Consider the following 19974-nt stretch of genomic DNA (forward strand, 5'->3'; position numbering starts at 1 on the left):
AGAAAGGTTGAGTAAGAATGGGAGAGAAGAGTATAAATAGGAATGGTCTTAGTAATTGAGCAGACGCTAACCCTGTACAACATTTACATTGCTGCAGTGTGCCAGGTATAAACGCAAGTGTGGGAAGTCCAAAGGTTTCCTTTACTTCTCCCAAAGAAAAATCAGAAAAAAAGAGAAAATAATGTCATTTTGCTCCCTACAGAGCCATTTATTTGGTTTGGACCTTGCTATTTTTCCTAAAAAAAAAAAAAACTAACCACTTAGATGCCTTCTACAAAAAAAAAAAATCTACAGTTCATTATTTCATCATATGTACATCTTAAGCCTTTAAAATTATATGCGTCTATTCTTTTGCACAATGTAAAAACTATGTCAAATAACTTTCATTGCAAATACCAGGTCTAAACAACAGATGCAAGGAAAGATAAAAAGATAAATGAATCAAAATCTCTAACCTTTAAATTTATAATCTAGGAGTTCAGTCCAGCTTCATCCAAATCTTTCAAGTAAAAAAACAAGTAACCCACGAAACAAAAGAAACTAAAAAAAGCTTTCTAAACATGAAATTTAGTTTTTCCTCTAGGGAGCTGCTTGTCTCTGGAAACACAGGAGCTGTCACATTAGAATAATCCAATTGCCAATCTATCCTAGAATTCTGCCTCTGGCAATGTTCTAGACCAGATGCTTCAGAAAAAAAAAAGAGAAAGAAAAGATAGAGAAAAGCACTCCATCTCTGGTGCAATACTATACACAAGGGAGATGTCCTTCTTCCTTCTTTATCTCAATTAATAATAAACCTAAGTCTTGAAGTAGAATGATGTTTTTAACCTTGGCTGTTTTGTTCTCTGAGCTAGGCTAAATTGTGATATTATAGAAAACACTCTAGCCCGGGAATCAGAAAGCCTGAGTTCTAGAATTGGTTCTGCTAGAGACATATTGTGTTCCCTTGGGAAAATTGTTTCACCTTTCTGGGCCTCAATTTGGACTAAGTGATCTTAAAGTTTTTTCTGGTTGCAAATATTAAAATAAATTAAACAGAAATGAATTATCTTAATAATAAATGCACCTTTGTATAGTGCTCTACTATTTACAAAATGCTCTTTTTTAATTTTTAATTTTTCAATTATCAAGCATTTTTCTTTCCCTCCCAACTGAAAAAAGAAAAAAGAAAGCGTAACAAAATACTTTCTGCACAAGTCCCCTGTGCAAGATAAAATCTATGACTGTAACATTTAGGATTCCATGAATTTTCATTGATGGGGAAAGGAGGAAACAGAGTTTACCAAAGAGACCAAGGCAACAAAATTTGACCTTTTGTTTTAACAGGTACAATGAAATGCCTTTTCTTGCTTACAATCTTAAGTAAAAGAACTAGGCACTGATGAATTAGTAGTTTGTCAAACAAATGAACAAATCTATTCTGCAGTCCTCTCTGTCTATTTACAATCTACTTATTGCAGTAACCATCACACACCTAAAATCTTTTCTTAAGAGGATCAAAATCAGGGCTTTTAACCATTTTTGTACCAGTGACTCCTTTGGCAGTCTAGTGAAACCAATGGATCACTTCTCAGAATGTCTTAAAATACCTAACATAAAAGACATAGAACTATGGACACCAATTATATTGAAATAGTTATATTCTCTGTTGGGATAGGACAAGGATCTCTTGGACAAGTGGAAAGCTTAGTGTTGGGATAGTATTCAGATGAAAAGCTCCCAGAAAGACAAGAAGAAAGAATTGAGATAGAATTAAGCTGATTAGGATGGCAGTAAGAGGCTATTCACTAATAGTATTTTAATAAAAAATATTTTAAACAAAGCAATGTCTGCTTTCTTTAATTGATTACTAAGAAATTAATTATTACAAAGAACTTTTCCCTTTAGCATTGTCATTGAGACAAAAATAGAAAGGGGAAAGGAAAGAATGAGAAGATACCTATGTTTGATTAGAAAAAGGTAAGTAAAATAGAGTTCAGTGTTCTATAAATACTTGCAAAGAAAAATAAATTTAAGTTGGATGAGAGACCTATTGACCTTCTCCCTGGATGGGCCAAACATTGAATAACAAATAATACCATACCAAATGGTTTCCTCATGAAATTTCTTAAGTTTTTCCACTTTCCCACCCATATTCCAAGATCATGAGTAAAGAAAACTAATACCTTAGGAAGAGTTAATGGAAGTTCTATAATTTTATGGAAGAAAAAACTGAAACTCTGAAAGATTCAATGACTTGTCCAAGATTACACAGTGAGTGAAAGAACTGGGACTCAAATCACAGTCTTCTGACTCTATATCCATTTTTCCTTTCACCATTATAGATTAGTAAGACATGCCAGAGCTCATGAACCACTGGCATAGCCTTTGAGAATCATGAGTCACCTCCAAATACTAATTAGACATTAAAGAATGACTTTAATGGAGGATACATAGCTTTTAGTAGTTTTTAATATATGGTGAATGAATGAAAGAATAAAGTAGACTAAACTATTCCTAGCTGATTAACCATGGACAAGTCACTTTACCCCAGTTGCCCAGACCTTACTGCTGTCCTGCCTTGGAACTGATACTTAATGTCCATTATAAGGCAGAAGGTAAGGATATTTTCTAAAAATAAGACTGATCAGAACAGAGATATTAATTATATCCATAAGAGCTTATGAGATCACCAAGTGAAGTAGTATAGAGGAAGAAGGGAAGACAGCCTAGGACAGAACCCTGAGGAACAAATAAGGTTAGAGGGCATGGCCTTCAAGATGATCCAGCAAAGGAGATGGAGTAGTGTTCAGATATGAAGGAAGAGAACTGGGAAAGAATGGTGTCCCAAAAACCTAAGGAAAAGAGAAAATCATGGGAGAAAGAATAATCCACAATGTCAAAAGGTGTAGAAAGGTCAAGGAGAATAAGAAGTGAGAGAGGTCATTGGGTATTGCTTCTATGATATCATTACTAACTTTGGTGAGAACAGTTTCAATGGAATTATACAGTGAGAAGCTGGTTCATAAAGGGTTAAAAGAGAGGAAATACAGTGGAGGCACCTATGTAAATTAACTTTTTTGAGTTTAGTTATAAAGGGCAAAAGAGATTTAGGATGATGTTTAGCAAAGATGGATGAAAGTCAGTAGACATGGAGAAACTGAAAATAAATGCAAGAGTGGAGATGACTGAAGTGGTTAATCCATTGGTAAAGATGGAATGAAATGGGATTGCTTAAATGAGTAGAGATGTCAGTCTTGGTAAGAACTTTACTTTATCATGTAAGACAGGAGTTAAGGAGAAGATAGTGGCAGAAAACTACTAATAGGAGAGGAGGAAGAGAAAAGAAGGAGTTCAAAGAAAATGGCCTCAATTTGGGGGGCAAAATATGAGATAGGGTTCTTAGCTCAGAATGAGGGGGAAAGGAGCAATGGGAAGTTAAGGAAGGATGAAAATACCTGAAAGAGCAGCTATGGAAAGTAAAATAATGGGTTTACTAGGGGGGTCTATAATAGGATTACCTACCAGCAGTGAGGACCTAGTTGAAGTTGTGTAACATATTTGTAGTGGAACTGATCAGAACAGCTGCATGATTTTCTCCATCTTCAATAAGCAGCAGGTGTATAAGAGAGAAGGTGATGAAAGATGGGAGTGATCCAAGATTGAGGCTTAACTGGAAATAAATGACAATGTGATGAGGGGATTCAAGAAAGGAGGACATTGTAGAAATGAGTTAGTTCACCAAAGAGTGAAGATGGGGAAAAGAGGAGATAGTATAATGGAGATGGCCTAGGAAAGAATTGAGGGATCAGTTGCCTAGAGATCACAGTGCAGATAAAGAGTATGTTTTAGTAAAGGAAGGCAGAGAGAGATGAAAAACCAAGAGATTATGGTTCATTGCATTTTTTTCTTTCAAAAGATTATACTTCACTCCATGTCAATAGCATATGTATCAAGGTATTTTATTTAGGTATATTTGCTCTGTAGTACCTCATATTCTCAAACTTCTCCCTCTTTCCTCCTTACCTTACTTTCCTCAAAGTCCAGGAAAGAAAAATGTTAACTTGAAATCAGAAAGACTTCCTGTCTCAGGCACATATTATATATATATGTGACCCAGGATAAGTCATTTAATCCCTTTCAGCCTCATTTCCCTTATCTACAAAAAGAGAGGACTGAATTTGATGATCTCTAAGATTCCTTAAAGCTCTAAATCTATAATCCTGAGATCCATTAATGGTGCCAGTTGGTTCCAACTAAGTTTCATTTGCTACAAATGCAAAGATGAAAAACAATATGCTTCCAGCCTCCTCCATCAAAGAAGCTTAGAATATAATAGGGAAGCCTGAAATTCAGCAGGTACATAAATACATATAATACACACAATATACTATGTGGTAAGAGCAAAGAAAAGATCCAGAGAAAAGTTCTCTAGAAAAACCTGAAGAAAAAGATTATTTCAATAGAAGAGAAAAGAATTTCAATAGGTTCAGAAGAATCACATTTTAGGTGTGTGGGATGACATTTATGAATTCACAGAGTAAGAAAAGGCAGAATGAGCCTGGGGAAGATCTAGTGGTTCAGTCTAGCTAGACTCTATAGTACCTCCTCACCTCCATCTTTTAAAATTCTTAACTTTCTTCATGGTTAAGCTTAGGTGACATCTCTTCCAGAACCCACATAATCTACTTGGCTCAGTGTTCTTTTCCTCCTTAAAATATCTTATATTTACAAACTTTACATATTTATTTACCTAAAAGCTATTTGAGAGTAGAGGGTTAGTTTCCTTTCTTTTTTTGGATTTGCACTTAGCAGTGTCATGTATGTGATTAACAAACGTTTTTTTTTTTAATTTAACTAAGTACAGCACATGAAATACAGCTGGAAAGGTCAGTTAAATCCCCAATCTAGAGCTCTTCAAAGAGAGAAAGGAGAAGGGAATAAATTTATATTAAGGGCCTAGAATGTGCCAGACACTGTGCTAAGTACTTTCAAAATATTTTTTCATTTTCTTCTTCCAAAAAATGCTGAATACTTGGCTAACAAGTTTAGAACAACTGAAGTTTGTCACTCCTTCTCTACCAAGTGATTTGCACATTTGAACAGTACCTTTGGTCTATGCCTTAATTTAAAGGAATGAATTAAATGATGGAAACCCCAAACACCTAACATAGACAGCTACCTTCACTCCTTATTAATTGGGCCAGCCCAAGGGAAAGATGCCCTGAATCTGTAAAAGCTCTATTCAATAAAATGGTACCTCTTTCTGTGGTACTTAATTGTTTATCAAGCACTTCCCCACAAGGGAAGTTTATCAAGCACTCCACTCTGAGGGAGATAGCACAAGTATCACAAGTCTCTTTTACAGAGGAAGACAATAATACTGAGGCTCAAATTGAAGTGACTTGCCCACAGTCACACAAGGTAAGAATCACCAATACTGGAATTGAACATTACTTTTGGAAGCCAGACATGGGGAGTTAGACCACAGTAACACACAATCCAATATTATCTGGGTCATACAACTTATAGCCACTGACACACCGATAAGCAGCTTTTTCTAAAACCTAGGAACCCAAGACTGTTGGTTCCCACCAGAAATGGATAGGTCTAGTTTAAAATTTGAGAGGGGCCCAAAGCAATGGTTTTCTTCCCTCCATCATTTTAAATGAGAGGCTGTTGCCTTGTTCCTAGGGCAGATGAGAGGATGCAATAGGGACAGCCATTATATTTCTTCTCAACGCTACAGCATGTTTTACAATTTTTGTTCTGAGCTTGGATGTGTATCAAAAGTGACAGGAGTGGATTCCAGCATCTGAAATTACTTCAAATGCTGCTGTAAATGCATAGCAGGAAACTGAACTGTGCTGCTCAATTTTGCTTTCTGTCTCTTTGCTTAGCTACCAATATTAACACTGATTACAAAACTGACAATGCAGTCACCAGATGCCAATTCTCAACATGATTGAGGACTGTGATTCTTATCCTAAGTGTACTAGCATTATGTTCATATTTTTACTGTCTTAAGGAGTTTCAAGCTGTTGCATGTAAAATCAACACCTTGGTTTAAAAAAATTGTTGCTGACATGGGGAAGGAAGTCTTTCTATTGTAAAGTCTCAGTCTCATCTATCACAACCCTGAAAGAAAGACTGTATAGTCTGGATACTAATCAAGATCACTTGAGCGTTGCTTTCTTGTCTGTTTTCTCCAATGACAAAACCTCTCCCTGGGAAAGAATATGAATTAGGGGCAGCTGGGTAGCTCAGTGGTTGAGAGCCAGGCCTAGAGATGGGAGGTCCTAGGTTCAAATCTGGCCTCAGACTTCCCAGCTGTGTGACCCTAGGCAAGTCATTTGACCCCCATTGCCTAGCCCTTACCACTCATCTGCCTTGGAACCAATACACAGTATTGACTCAAAGATAAACGGTAAGAGTTTTTAAAAAAAATTTAAAGAATATGAATTATATAACCATAGAAAATATTCTTAATTAATTAATTAATGATTTTTTAAATAAATAAATCCTATCCCTTCTCAGATTAAAAAGGACCATCTCTTGACTTCTCGAAACTTTTTAGAGGGGAATTTCAGTTCCTCATCTCCTGGCAGAGAAGAAACTTGTAAACAGTTTACATGTTTATCCTAGTAACAAAACTAGAAAACTAGGCTACTCTGCCTTAGAAAACAGTTTTATTAATACTCCAGGATTTGGAGAAGATAGGTGGCTCAGAGGGTAAAGTGATAAGCAGAGAGTTGAAAGGATCTGGGTTCAAATTTGATCTCAGATGCGTCTTGGCAGTGTGACCTGAACAAGTCACTTAACCATTTGCCTAGCCCTTGATCCTCTGTCTTAGAATTGTTACAAAGACAAGAAGTAAGGATTTCTAAAAAATACTGCAGAATTCTGAAAAGTTCAATATCCAAGATAGAATGTTAAAGATAGGTTGAAAAAACAAAGCCACCACACCAAGGTTTTTGCACATTTTTTTAACTTCCACAATCTTCCTGTGACACAGATAGAATAAGGATTATTATTACAATTTTGCAAAAGCAGAAACTGAGTAAAATGTTAATTGATTTCCTCATGCATCATAATATTAATTACATTGGTCAGTTAGGTGGTCAGCACCAAGCCTAGAGGAGGTTCAAGCTGGGCTTAGATTCTTCCTAGTTATGTTATCCTGGGCAAATCTCTTAACCCCACCTGCCTAGTCCTTACCATTCTTCTGCCTTGGAACTGATATTTCAAATTCATTCTAAGACAAAAGATACAGATTTAAAATAATAATAATATTAATAATATCTAACACTTACGTTGCCCCTTAAGATTAGCAAAGCATTTTATATGTTATCACATTTGAGGCTTACTACAACTGTGTACGGTAGTAAAATTATCCTCATTTTATAAAGTAAGAAACTGAGGCTGAGAGAAACAATTTACCCAGGGTTAGGAAGATGGGATTCAAACTTGGGTCTTCCTGAGAAAATGAATTTAAAAGTGTTTTGCATAAAAGAGCATGCAAATATATGTTATTAGTACATATAATTAATAAAAATTTATTTTTAAATATGTATTGTCATCCAACTTAAATGACATATTCCTTTAAAAAGAATAAATTTAGAGAATGATCTATGCTGTCCATATATCCAATGAAAGTATCTCTATCTGTGATATACCTGCAAACAGTGATATCTGAGCTATTCATCTGTAAAGTATTTCACAAAAAATAGCCCAGATAAAACTTAACTGCAGAGTTCTCTCTACTGACATTGTTGACTACCTGTTGAAGATGTTATATAAGGAAAGGGTTGGGTTAGATGTGGTCTGAAGGCTTCTCCAATTGGTCAGTGGTATGATAATGTTAAATGAACTGCAAAATCTATACTTGCTCTTTTCATTTTTGCTTGTGCTTCCCTTTTGCTTCCTTCCTCCTTTTTCCACATAAGTAAGCTAAAAGTACCATTTGCCTGCTGCCAAGATTCTCAGCATCCCTCATGGACAAAGATCCCAATTGCCGCCAAAATAAAAATGGGAAAGAAAATACATCAGACGATATTAAATTTCTCATAAATCTGATAGTTAATTTCACTTGGTGCCACACTTTCAGGGCCCTGGCTACATGGGTGAATGCTAATTTCAATGACTGACTTTGAAAATAAGGTTGGAAAAATAACTGTTTAGCAAAAGGTCAAAAGGGACGGGGAGAGAATATACTTTCATTTTTGAAATATAACACCTGCAAACAGCTATTAAGATAGCCAAACTGAATATGATATAGTTTTCCAGGAGAACTAAAACTCTTTATCAGATAAACTATCAATCATCTGATATTGGATAGTAAATTCCTGACAAAAAGTGGAAAGAAAGGTCTTCAAGTTCCCTTCAACTTCTAAATTCCAAGAATTTCAGTATGCTAGCTAAATATCTTAAACCTTTTAAAAGTACACATAACTTTATTTGAACCTCCATTATGCCTTAGGGGAATGGACTGTATCTTAAATGTCTTTATCTTCAAGACCTAGCATATTGTTGTATACATGGTATTAACATAAAGAAAAATAATAAATAGTTATTACTTAAATGATTGAATAAAGAAATAACTAAAGGAGGTAAGAAAGGGAAATATGCTGAACATATTCACAAATTCAACACAGTCAACACAAAATATTTTTAATCCATTAAAAACACATGTGCAGACATAAAAAAGACAAATGAAATTAATGTTTTGGAGGGCAGTACATTGTAGAAAACAAAGGCTTTGCTACAAGTTTTCTTTATACAGATAAAGCTTGCTATTCTCCTTTCCTTAATAGTTTCATGTTTCAATAATAGTTTGACCACTAATTAGTGTGCTGAACATCAAGGTCAGGGTATGTATATATGGAATAATGCTTCCTTTGATCAGGAATCCAGAGGCTTTTATAAAAACCATTAGATATCTCTTCAATTCTTTTATTTCTATGGCCAGAATTTAAGGTAAGAAACAAATCTTGAGCAAAGTTTGCACTGCCAATGTATTACATTACTTTGGACAAGTCAAGCACAAAATATAGTCATAAAAAGTAGAAGCAGTCTGGAAATGCAAGTAAGGTGGCAAACTAGAGCTCCATCAAGTTCTCTTATAAATTCACTCCTAGAAAAAAATGATTTCAGCAGTTCTAGAAAAAAATAGATCTACCATTAGAAAAAACATTCAATGCTACTTAAAATTTTAAAACAATTATATTTCCCAAGAAAACAGATTCAGTGTTATTGGGTATGTTGGGGAAAGGAGATTAATTAGTAGGAACCAATTTAGAATTAATATTTTAAAGTAATTAAAATGTCAAAATATATTTTGGTCCAAAGATCCTGCTGCTAGATATATAATCCAAGGAATTTAAAGACAGAAATAAAAGTCCCACATATACTTAAATCTTCATAGTTCACTTTTTGTTAAAGGGCTATAAATGCCCTTGGTTTGGGACATAACTAATCAAACTGTAGTAGTAGAATTCGAGTATTACTGTACTATAAGAAACAATGAATATGAAGGATTCAAAGGCATAAGAAATCATACGATCTAATGAAAATTAAATAAGCAGTACTAGGAAAAGAGTATACACAACTACAATAATGTAAACAGAATAAACAATAAAGCCAAATACTGTAGTATCAAAATGATTAAGCCTCACCTCAGAGAAGAATTTCCCTTTGCAAAAATGAGGGACAACAGGGAGTTAATATTATATATACTGGCATATAATTGAAATGTTTGCTGATTTTACTAAACTGATTTTTATTTTGCTTTTTAATCTTTTTTAAGAAGGATGGCAATCTGGTAGGGTCAAGATAGAAATATATTTGGAAATAAAAGTAACATTAGAAACTAAAAATATCAATAAAATTAAGATTTTTAAAAGTACATATGTATTAGGTTTATGTACCTTATTAACATATGAAATTTTATTTACCTTTTTAGTTGGACTACTACACCAATATTTTAAGAATATTCACATGACAAAATTTAACAGCAATGACAATTTGTCAGTTTAAAGATGGTTACTCATTACATTCATTTAGTTTTCCCCCTAAAATTGGACATGGACTTTCTGATCATGCTCTATAAGGAATTTCATATTGTATGTGCATTGATTCTATACAAATTTATGATATATTAACATCTTAGTAGCCTGGTTTCAACAGGTAAGCATTAAGAGGTCTTATAAATGGTGTATAAATATTAAAAGGTAAACAGATTGTTTTAAACCTGAAGATGAGTAACATGTCACTGAGACACTTATTTAAAGACAGAATAGTTCTGGCTCTTAAATATTATGAATTTAATTAGACTTTACTATACTGAAATGATATTAAATGTTCCCTCAAGATGCCATAAGTGTTTTGCTTAATATAAAAATCTCCATATGGCTATGGTTAGGAAGTAAAAATAAATAATTTTTTTGTATGGAAGAGTAGTTAGTTAAGTATTTTTTAATTGTATTCTTCAATTAAAGGAAATGTTTATCATTAAAATTAAAGCAAGTCAGCATGAAATGTGATTATCTTTCTTCATATTTGAGCCTGTAAACTAAACCTATTAACGAAGTAGAACAGGAGCAAAAACCAAAAATGAACACAGATAGACTTTCCAATGTGTTTGCAAACATAAAACAACCACTCATTAATAAACCTGCATTGATTATAAAAATCCCAGAGGTCAAGCACCACCTCTTACTACCAACCAATCAATCAATTAATATTCATAAAGCACCTGGGGACACATAAAGTTTAAATAAGAAAAGGCTTCTATCTTAAGCATCCTACCTAAGGATAAAGTAACTGGACAGATCTCTATAATATATACACAATATTTGATGGCAATAACCTTGGATAGTTAAAAAATAAAGTTCTAGGTGAAATCCAAGAGGCAAGGTCCTTATAGAAACAAAATTTTTAGGAAAAAATAACAGCTTTTATTTACTAGTTTCTATAATCACAGTGAAAGTTTAAACAATTAACTTTGGGGGGGAAAGGGTAAATGAAAACAAAATAATCTACCCAACAAATAGCACTAACCAATCATCTTTTCAGTGAAACTTATATGGTCAAAATGTAATTAAAAATTTCCCACTTCTATTTTTAAGGTCTTTCACACCACAAATCAGGTCTTCTGTTTCTTCTTTGTGATCACATATGCCCTATAGACACACACACACACACACACACACACACACACACACACACACAATTGTTCTACAGTCATTCAATAAATATAACTAACTGAGTGATGAAAGTACAGATGCTTTGGAGGAACACAAAAATTCAGAGGTATCAATCAGCCTTGACTTTAAGAAAGAAAAAGAAAATATTTACACAAGAACATTGGTAAACATGATATGAAGCAAGGTAGAACCTCTTTTGTTAGTATAGTAGAAAAAGTACTGGACTTTAGTCAGGACAAACCTAATCCACCTTTGGCCTGTATTAAGTGATCATGGGTGAGTAACATAACTCTTCTTAGCCTCTTTTAGTATATATCTTATACTATATGATGATAGTAGGATCCAATGAGACAATACATGCAAAAGGTTTTGAAAAATTTAATGCATAATCTTTGAGTTTTGATGATAGCGATGCTTATTTCATTCCCATCTTTATTAATGGATTTCAGACAGGAATGGTCCTAAAATAAATTACTACCCTATTTTTCTTGTATATTTAATTTTATGTAAACTACTGCACAGATCAAGAAAAAGGGCTGCTTTTCATAATTTTTAACTTGTCTTCTGTGGCCTCATTGAAAGCATCTTTGGGAAAGTTCCAGAAGCAGACAAGGTCATGAGAATGATGCTAAATAACTTCATCCTATTCCCACATAATTTTGATTTCTTCTTATAGTGTTTTTATTCCATACACAGTAGAGGTTATGAGTATTGGGTAGAGTAGCATCAATTAAAAACATGGTTCCTAAGTTGTTATGACTCAGTGTTACACTCAAGCAACTGTGAATTGTCAATGATAGTAGTCTGAATCCAGTAGAGTTTATTTGTTGAATTTTCAAATACATTTTTGAGATCTCTTATTTGAAATATGAAAATTTGCCATCTATTATTTTATGAGATATAGGAGTTCTAATGTATAATCCTTAACCAATAGTTATTTGTTGATTTGGTAAGTGCTTAAGTTTTTGTAGTCTTCAGTGACTATGTTAAAAGGTACTACTTTTTGCTTACATAATCTCCACTGATCAATAAGTCCAGATTCTATAAACATAACCATCTGTAATTTCTGATGGTAATGCTCTGGTCCTTCATTGCCATCATAAACTTCTCCATCTCTTTTCTTTATTATTAACACTCATCTTCCATATTAGACTCAATACTTTCAGTTATTTTCAACAAATCTGCTGAGATATGCATAAATTCAGCATTTATAGAATGTTTTGTAATGTGATATCTTTTTGGTTCAAAAGAACTATAAGTTCCTAACCTATTTATCATGTTATATAAAAATATGTCATCCATCATCCTCCTTTTTAATGAGGAAGTGTTAATTTTTCCATTGCTGACTTGGAGTAATGGGCTCTGTTTTGTCAATATTTTAAACTGTTTTATTAAATTACAAATCTGTTGTGGTCCACTTTGTGCACAATGAGGCTGATTGCAAAGGTGTTAATTGCTTTGAATATGTTCTTCATGCTGGGCTCTGACTTCAGGATACCAATAAGTTTCTTGATACACATGACCTTGATATCTTTGTTTGTCATGTCTTGCTTGGAGGAACACAAGGTAGTTTTAAGTATCACCTTCTTCCATTAGTTCAACTTGACCTCCAGATTTCAGTCTCAGTCCTGGATCTTCATCTTTTCATGACATACATTTCTTCTCATACACTTGTCAAATTCAATGGACACTTTTGCATTATTTTTGAATAAAGATTCCATGAGATGAAGAACCTATTGTAATTTGGGGGATTCACACTCCTTAGATGGAGAAAAAAGGGTTGAAGGCAGTGAGGAAAGAGTTGAAGAAAATGGCTTCCCTCACTACACCCTCCTGGAGTCCCTGAATTACTTGAGGGAGACAAAATGGAGATCTCCCCTCAGTGAAGGCTTGCCCCTTGGTAGCCGTGCCGGCTCTCAAGGGTGGTGGGGAAGTCTTCTCTACAAGGAGAGGTCTGAGGGACCTCAATCCATATATGCACTGCTTTGGGGCATTCCCCTCATGTCTTCTTGAAAACCTGGCAACAAGATGGAGTCTGTCAATGGGCTTACACTCTAGATGTAAATAAACAAGATTGGATTCACTATCTGACTGCTTATTTGATTTAATTGTTGATTGGAGTAAAGGTGAAAAGGTTAGAGGGATTGTGGGTCACCCTAAATCTTTTTCTAAATAATCTAATTACTGAAGTAAAAGGTTTTCTTGTAGGAAGGGGAGAGGTAGGAAAAGGGGAGAACACTGCTCACCAATTTGAGTCCAGTATCTCAATAGTTCATGGAATGAAAGTTTTCAGAGAAATTAAGTTTTCTTGACAGGAACCAATGATGTTTTAAACAGGAACCCACAATGTTAAGATTTCTGTCAGTCTCAGAAATCTCCACAGGTGTCTTGAAAATGGCCCAGAGAAACAGCTCTCCTTCCACTCCCTTCTGCATGTCAGCACCTAAGATCTTCCTCCTCAGGAGAATTTCCCAGAAGTCCTTATTCAGTTTCCAACTGCCATTTCTGACTCAATCTCTGTAGAACTCTCCCAATGGTTGTTTTTTTCCCCTACTCCCCATCATTACACTATTTAATGTTTGGAGTGGGAAGTCCTATAAACTTGATATCAATGATAAACATCAAGGATTTTATTAACATTATTTTAATTGTATTTATGTTGATTTTTAACCTTTTTTTCAATTACATATAGAAGCAATATTTGATGATTCTTTCTCATCAACCCCCCCAGACAGTAAAACCAATAGTAAATTGGTTATATACATGCTTTCATACAATACAGTATGTCATTAAATTTCAAAAGATTTATTAAAGGCTTACAATATGGAAGACACTAGGCTTACAATATGGAAGACACTATGCCAACAATATGTCTTGTTATAGATTCTAATCTGGAAGACAGAGAATCTCTCATACATTTCTTTTGCATCCTCTTAGCATCAAGTAGAGTACTCAGTAAATAGTAGGTGTCTTATATTTGCTGGGGTTTTTTTAAGTGAGGAAATACTCTATAAATAATAAAGAATCTGTTGGGGACAGACTTCATGATCCTTTTAAAGTTTCCATTACTCCCCAACTCTAAGAGCCTAGGATTTACAATTCATTGATTCTAAGATCCAAAAGATGACAGGGGGTGGGGAAATGTTGAGTTAACTTAACAAAGACAAGACTGATTTAGAAATTCGCAGTGTAATAGGATGGAGGGGAAGGCAGTTGACCTGAAGAGGTGAGAAAATTGTGAAAAATTCAGGTGGGAGTTGAAATTTGACATGCAAAGGGAAATAGAGCATAGTCACAGCCAAATACTGCAGGAAATCCATTATAAAACCACCTCAGAATTGAAAAGACAGGCAGAGCATAGGGACAGAATGACATTTGGTTTCCCATCACACACCCACACCTGCTAACCAACACACAGCTTGTAGATCTAATTTTAGGCTTAACAGTCTTGACAGTTTTTCCTTTAAAAAAAAAGTTCATATTTCATCTTCTGGTCCCCGTAAGTGACTAGTCATTACTATCACAACTCCTAAGGGGAAAATGAAAGAAAAAATGAATGTATTTCTTTATTTGACTTCTCTCCCTCGATTACCTACTTGTTTTAAGGTGTCTAGTGAAATGTCTTCCTGAAATCATATCAAAAGCTAAGTATCCAAGAGGTCTCTGGTACCCAAACACTACTTTTATTCTTACTTTTGTGCTTAAGAAACCTTAAATGACTTCCCATTGCCTAAAGCAAAAAACCAAACTCCTTTACCAATCATTCAAGGTCCTTTAAAATTAGTCCCTAACAAACCTAACATTCCAACCTTACTTCATACTACATGGCTATATAAATTGCCTTCCTAAACAATCCTCGTCCACCTAATTCCTCACAAATATTCCTTTTTTATTCATTCTAATTAATAAATTTAGATTCAGTCAATATACCCTTATTGACAATCTAACAGATTCTCTCCTGTCCCATATCTGAATACTCTCTCTATTCTTTTCTAGTCATATCTGTCTTCTAAAGTCAAGCTTCCACCTCCTCCACAGTCCAATAGGATTTATCTCCTCCCTCCACTGAAGTTCTATTGTACCTATACTCTATACCAGTGATGGCAAACCTCTTAGAGATGGAGTTCTGGGGCCCACTCCCATCCCACCCACCCCCAGACCAAGTGCTTTGGCTGCATCCCCCCATAGACAGTATGCCATGCATGCCCCTCGCCCCATCAAGTGTTGGGTGTGCCATGCCCCCACCCTTACCCCACACAGAGGAAGTAGGAACCACTCTCATTAGGCTAGTGGGCATAGAGGTAGGTGAAGTGAATATAGAGAGGGAGTGGCCTGAGTGCTCTGCTCCCCTCCAGCTCTGCCACCTGTGAGTCACCCACCTTACCCATTGTGTACTCCCATTGGGCTGCTGGGCAGAGGGGAGGGGGGTGTGAAAAAATGTCATCAGGCACAATGGAGAGGGGGAGAGGAGCAGTTCTGCCTCCCTCTGTCTTTCTAGTAATGAACTCTAGGAGGGGAGGGGAGAGAGAGGGAGGGTGGTCACATGCCCACAGAGAGTGCTCTGCATGCCATCTTTGGCACCCATGCCATAGGTTCACCATCACTGCTCTATACCATACTTGTCACTTAAAATTATATTTGAGTTTTAGTTAATTTTTCATACATACTCATCTTAATTTTTCTATTTGGTTTAAAACTCTGAGAACAAAGGTCATACCTTATCCTTCTATATATGAAATGGAGGATCAGGCATAAGGAAAATAGTAAATATATGCTCAAAAACCAAAAACAAGAGATTCGCCAAGAAGCAAGTAAACCCAGGAAATTCAAAGTTATGTTATTTTTGAAAGTATGGATACAACCTATATTAGACTATTCACCACCTAGGTGGGGGAAGGGGGAAAAATCTGAATTTTAAAATGTCAAAAAACAAATGTCAAAAACTGTTTTTCTATGTAGCTGAAATTTTTTTTATTTAAAATCAAACAAAGTTAGGATGGTTAGTTCATAATATAGATTACCAATCATATAGATTTGAAGTCAAAATCTGTTTTTATGCCTGAGAAAGAAAGTCATATATTCCATTCTGGCCCATACTCTCTCTATACACTTTTGAAGGCAAAACATTCTATGTTTCAAATAGAGACATCTTTAGAAGTCCATCCATACCCAGAAGTAACTTTTCCAGGAAAAGATCATCAAATTCAATCTAAAATGTTTTTAGGGGAGACATTAGAGACTTGATCAGGGAATCACAGGATGTCAGAATTGAAAGGGACCTCAAAAATTACATAATCTCTTGTCTGCATTTTCAAGGAGGAAATGACGAGAATGGGAATGACACTGTTATATCAAAACTCAAGTGGCCTGACCACTTGTCTTATATTTTTTTATATTTCTACAGAAGAAAAGAAATGTTGAAGGCAAAGGGGAAAATAAAATGCCAATAAAATATATTTTAAAAGGCTTTAGAGAGATTCCAAAACAAAAAACATGAAGGAATAAGGTTTCTAAAAAGTTATTTACCTGGGATTTCTAGGTCAAAGTGTCAAGATTTATTTCACTAAGGAAAGCTCATACAAAAGGAAAAGAGTCTGAGAAATATTAGGTTGAAATGAAAATAGATTCCTTTCTAAAACAGAACTTTTAGGCTTAAAATTAGAAAATTCTAACTGCTACACATTGTTGTGCTACTATGTAGTAAGAAAAGCTTTATTTATACATGCAAATGGTACTGTTACCCCTAATCAATGGTTTCACCCAAATGGAAGACATTTAGTTCACCTGCGAGTATGGATTGCTCAGAGCAAACTTATTCTCACTACTAAAAGAATAATTTGAAATGCATCTTATTTTGGCAGTATATGAACAATATCATCTCCTTATAATGATTATCACAAAGCACTGAGTATATTTTTTATCATTTTCAATTTAAATGTACTTTAACAGAATGAGTTTTTAGAACTATGGTATAAGTAAGAAGCATCATGACAGAGTAGATAGAGGCAAGACAAACTCAGAGTCCAGACCTGATTTCAAGTCCTGCTTCCAATTATATACTAGCCTGATGACTATGGCTAAGTCACTTAATCTGTCAGTAACCCCAAGAAATTCCATAAATGACAAATTGCCAAGCAGTTGCCAGTATGCATTGGGTTAAGGGACTTTTCCTCCCTGAGAGTTCCATATACCAATTAAATCACAGGTTCAAATCATGACATAAGTAACTCAAATGGACAGGTAATAAATTTAGCAGACTAGTAGAAGCTTTTTAAAAGTCTCTCTTCAAAGGAAAGCTAAGAGGTAATTTCAAAAGGGACTAATACTATAACATTCTTAGGGGTAAAAGGTCTAATTCAGAACAGAATGTTACATGCATAAAATTAAAAAGGGGGAAGGACAACAAGAAAAAGTAAGAGAGAAAAGAGGGGGGAAGGAGGGGATCTTACCAATTTGGATTTTCCAAGCTTTCCCTGAAGACAGAATCTTCATTCATGGATGCATATTGGGTCCAAGTTAAACAGTGACTTCTTATAGTCATATTTCTTTCTTGCAGATTGAGCCATGATTCCTCTTCTAACAGGATATTTGGCACTTTTAAAATGCTCACCTGTCCAACAAAGGGATGGTAACTTCTTATCTTTGCAAAGAGGCCACATGAAAAGGAACTAAAGAGGTACCTTCAGTCTTGGATAATTAAGAGGACAAATGACTGTTAAGCACAAATGACACATCTCACCAATTGCTATAAGTCTTTGATAATCAAATGTACTTTGACCTTAATAAATGCTGGTGAGGACATGCAGATGGCCCAAGATTTATGCAAGCTTTGTGGTTCCCTGGCCAGATTTCCCTAATCACTGAACACTAAGTAAATTATCAGCATATTTCATGTTTCAGCTCTAGCTTGGTTATGGCCCTCTTAAATTGATGGATTCTAATAGGACCCACTTACAGACCATCACACGCAAGATAATATCAGGTAAAATATTTTCTTCGTTTTAGTCTCTGCCCAATACCTGAAAATTTATGCTTTCCTAAGTGGAGGAGATATGTAAAAAATACAAGAAACAGAAATGTACAAGTCCAAAGTATCTTAAATAATTTAGGGTTTGAGATGTGTGATGAAGTTGAATGCATTTTTTGAATAATAGATTTAATATGTGTATTTAGGGCAATGGAAGCATGCACTGTGTACAAAAATCATCCCTATCACACTCTCTATATACAATGCAAAACATTTTGCCTTCTCAAAATAAAGAGAAGCTCATTGCTAGAATAAGAAGGCTCTCCTTGTATTAAAAGGTCATCTTTAATCTTTAATATAATCTTGAATTTTCCACAAAGGAAGTGGCAGGAGCCACTGTTTTTCTACCCACTTACACAACACAGCAATTCAATTTCAAATCTAATCATTTAGGGAGCACAGCTTGGGTTTGTATCATACAAATCAATTCAAGTTTTAAATGTCTATCAGAATGCTCTAATCCCTGGTTCTTAAAATACCCCCCAACAATCTATGCCCCTTATGGCACAAGCAATATGAGAAAAAACTTTTCACTTACCTTCTTCCAATAAAGTATCAGCAATGTGGCTTTAAGGGGTTTTAAAGAGAAAGAATAATTTTGCTATCATGAAGACTTTTGTCTGTAACACAATTACTCTATAGATAGATGAGTACAACAAAGATTTAAAGGAGATCTCCAAGAAGTAGGGTACCATCTTAAATACTCCTTTTGTCATCCATGGCCATGAGTTTAAAAAGGAAATTTATCATTCTTTCTAAAAGGCTGGACTAAATCTGTACAACTTTTACACTTCAGATCATTTTTACATAAAAAAGTCACTTTTACCCTTTGGTAAAAAAATATAAAATCCAACTCACTCATGCAATATGTCTCCTATTTTGTTAAGACTAATTTAGAGCATCTCAACATCTCCATTAAGGATAAAAAAAAAGTGGAAAGTACTTGAAACTTAAGGAAGTTGAGTTAAACCAAAAGTTTTATTCCTTGATAATGAGGATTTATAAGATGTTAGAACCAGGGAAATTGACTAGGCTCCTTTCAATAAAAGAAAATGTAAATACTGGACAAATTTCCATTTTTGTAAATAGCTGAAGAACTATATTTCTTTGACAGCACTGGTCTAGTGTTTAAGACCAGGGTTCTACTTCCAGCTCTAATACTAACTCATGATATAAACTCAGGAAGGTTAACACATTGTCAGGCCTTAGTTTTCTCATATGATTAGTTTGGACTAAATGACTTCTCTATGATTCTATGACTAAATGGATCATATGGGGAATTGAAAACTAATGGAATTCCAAGTAAACACTAAACTTAATTTGTTACCTTTCTTAAAATTTCTGGAATTACATTCTGACAGATTGCAATCCTCTTTCTGTAGATGATCCCTGTTGAGGCATCTAGAAGTAATAACAACAACAACAACAACAATAATAATAATAATAGCTCATATTCTACAGTGCTTTAAGATTTGCAAAGTGCTTTACAAATATTAGCTCATTTATCCTCACAACAATGCTGGAAGGTAGGAGTTACTATTATCCTCATTTTATAGAAACTAGAAAGACAAAAGTTAAGTAACCTGAAAATGGTCATTCAGTTAGTAAGTACAGGAACTCAGGTCCTCCTGATTCCAGGTCCAAAATGTGCCACCTAATTCTGGGGGGAGGGCAGATTAACTAAGATGAGGGAAGTGGTATTTTTATCTTTCATGTAAATTAAGTAAATTCTCAGATATCTCTGGATGGCTGTTCTATGGCAAA

General features: G+C 34.7%; 1 protein-coding gene across 2 annotated transcripts in view; it reads right to left on the reverse strand.

The window, feature by feature from the left end:
* PRELID2 (PRELI domain containing 2) overlaps window positions 1-19974 on the reverse strand; it is a 95952-nt gene that overhangs the window by 46903 nt on the left and 29075 nt on the right. For both annotated transcript variants that reach the window (XR_001626560.2, XM_007473825.3), the window contains exons 3-4: window positions 19538-19611; window positions 17633-17793 (exon numbers count right to left, since the gene is read on the reverse strand). Coding sequence is in view for 1 of the 2 variants with exons in the window: in XM_007473825.3 (XP_007473887.1) it covers window positions 17633-17793; window positions 19538-19611 (235 nt within the window). In the remaining variant the exon portion in view is untranslated. The remainder of the gene's footprint in view (window positions 1-17632; window positions 17794-19537; window positions 19612-19974) is intronic.

This window comes from Monodelphis domestica, chromosome 1, assembly GCF_027887165.1.
Source record: "Monodelphis domestica isolate mMonDom1 chromosome 1, mMonDom1.pri, whole genome shotgun sequence".
NCBI lineage: Eukaryota > Metazoa > Chordata > Mammalia > Didelphimorphia > Didelphidae > Monodelphis > Monodelphis domestica.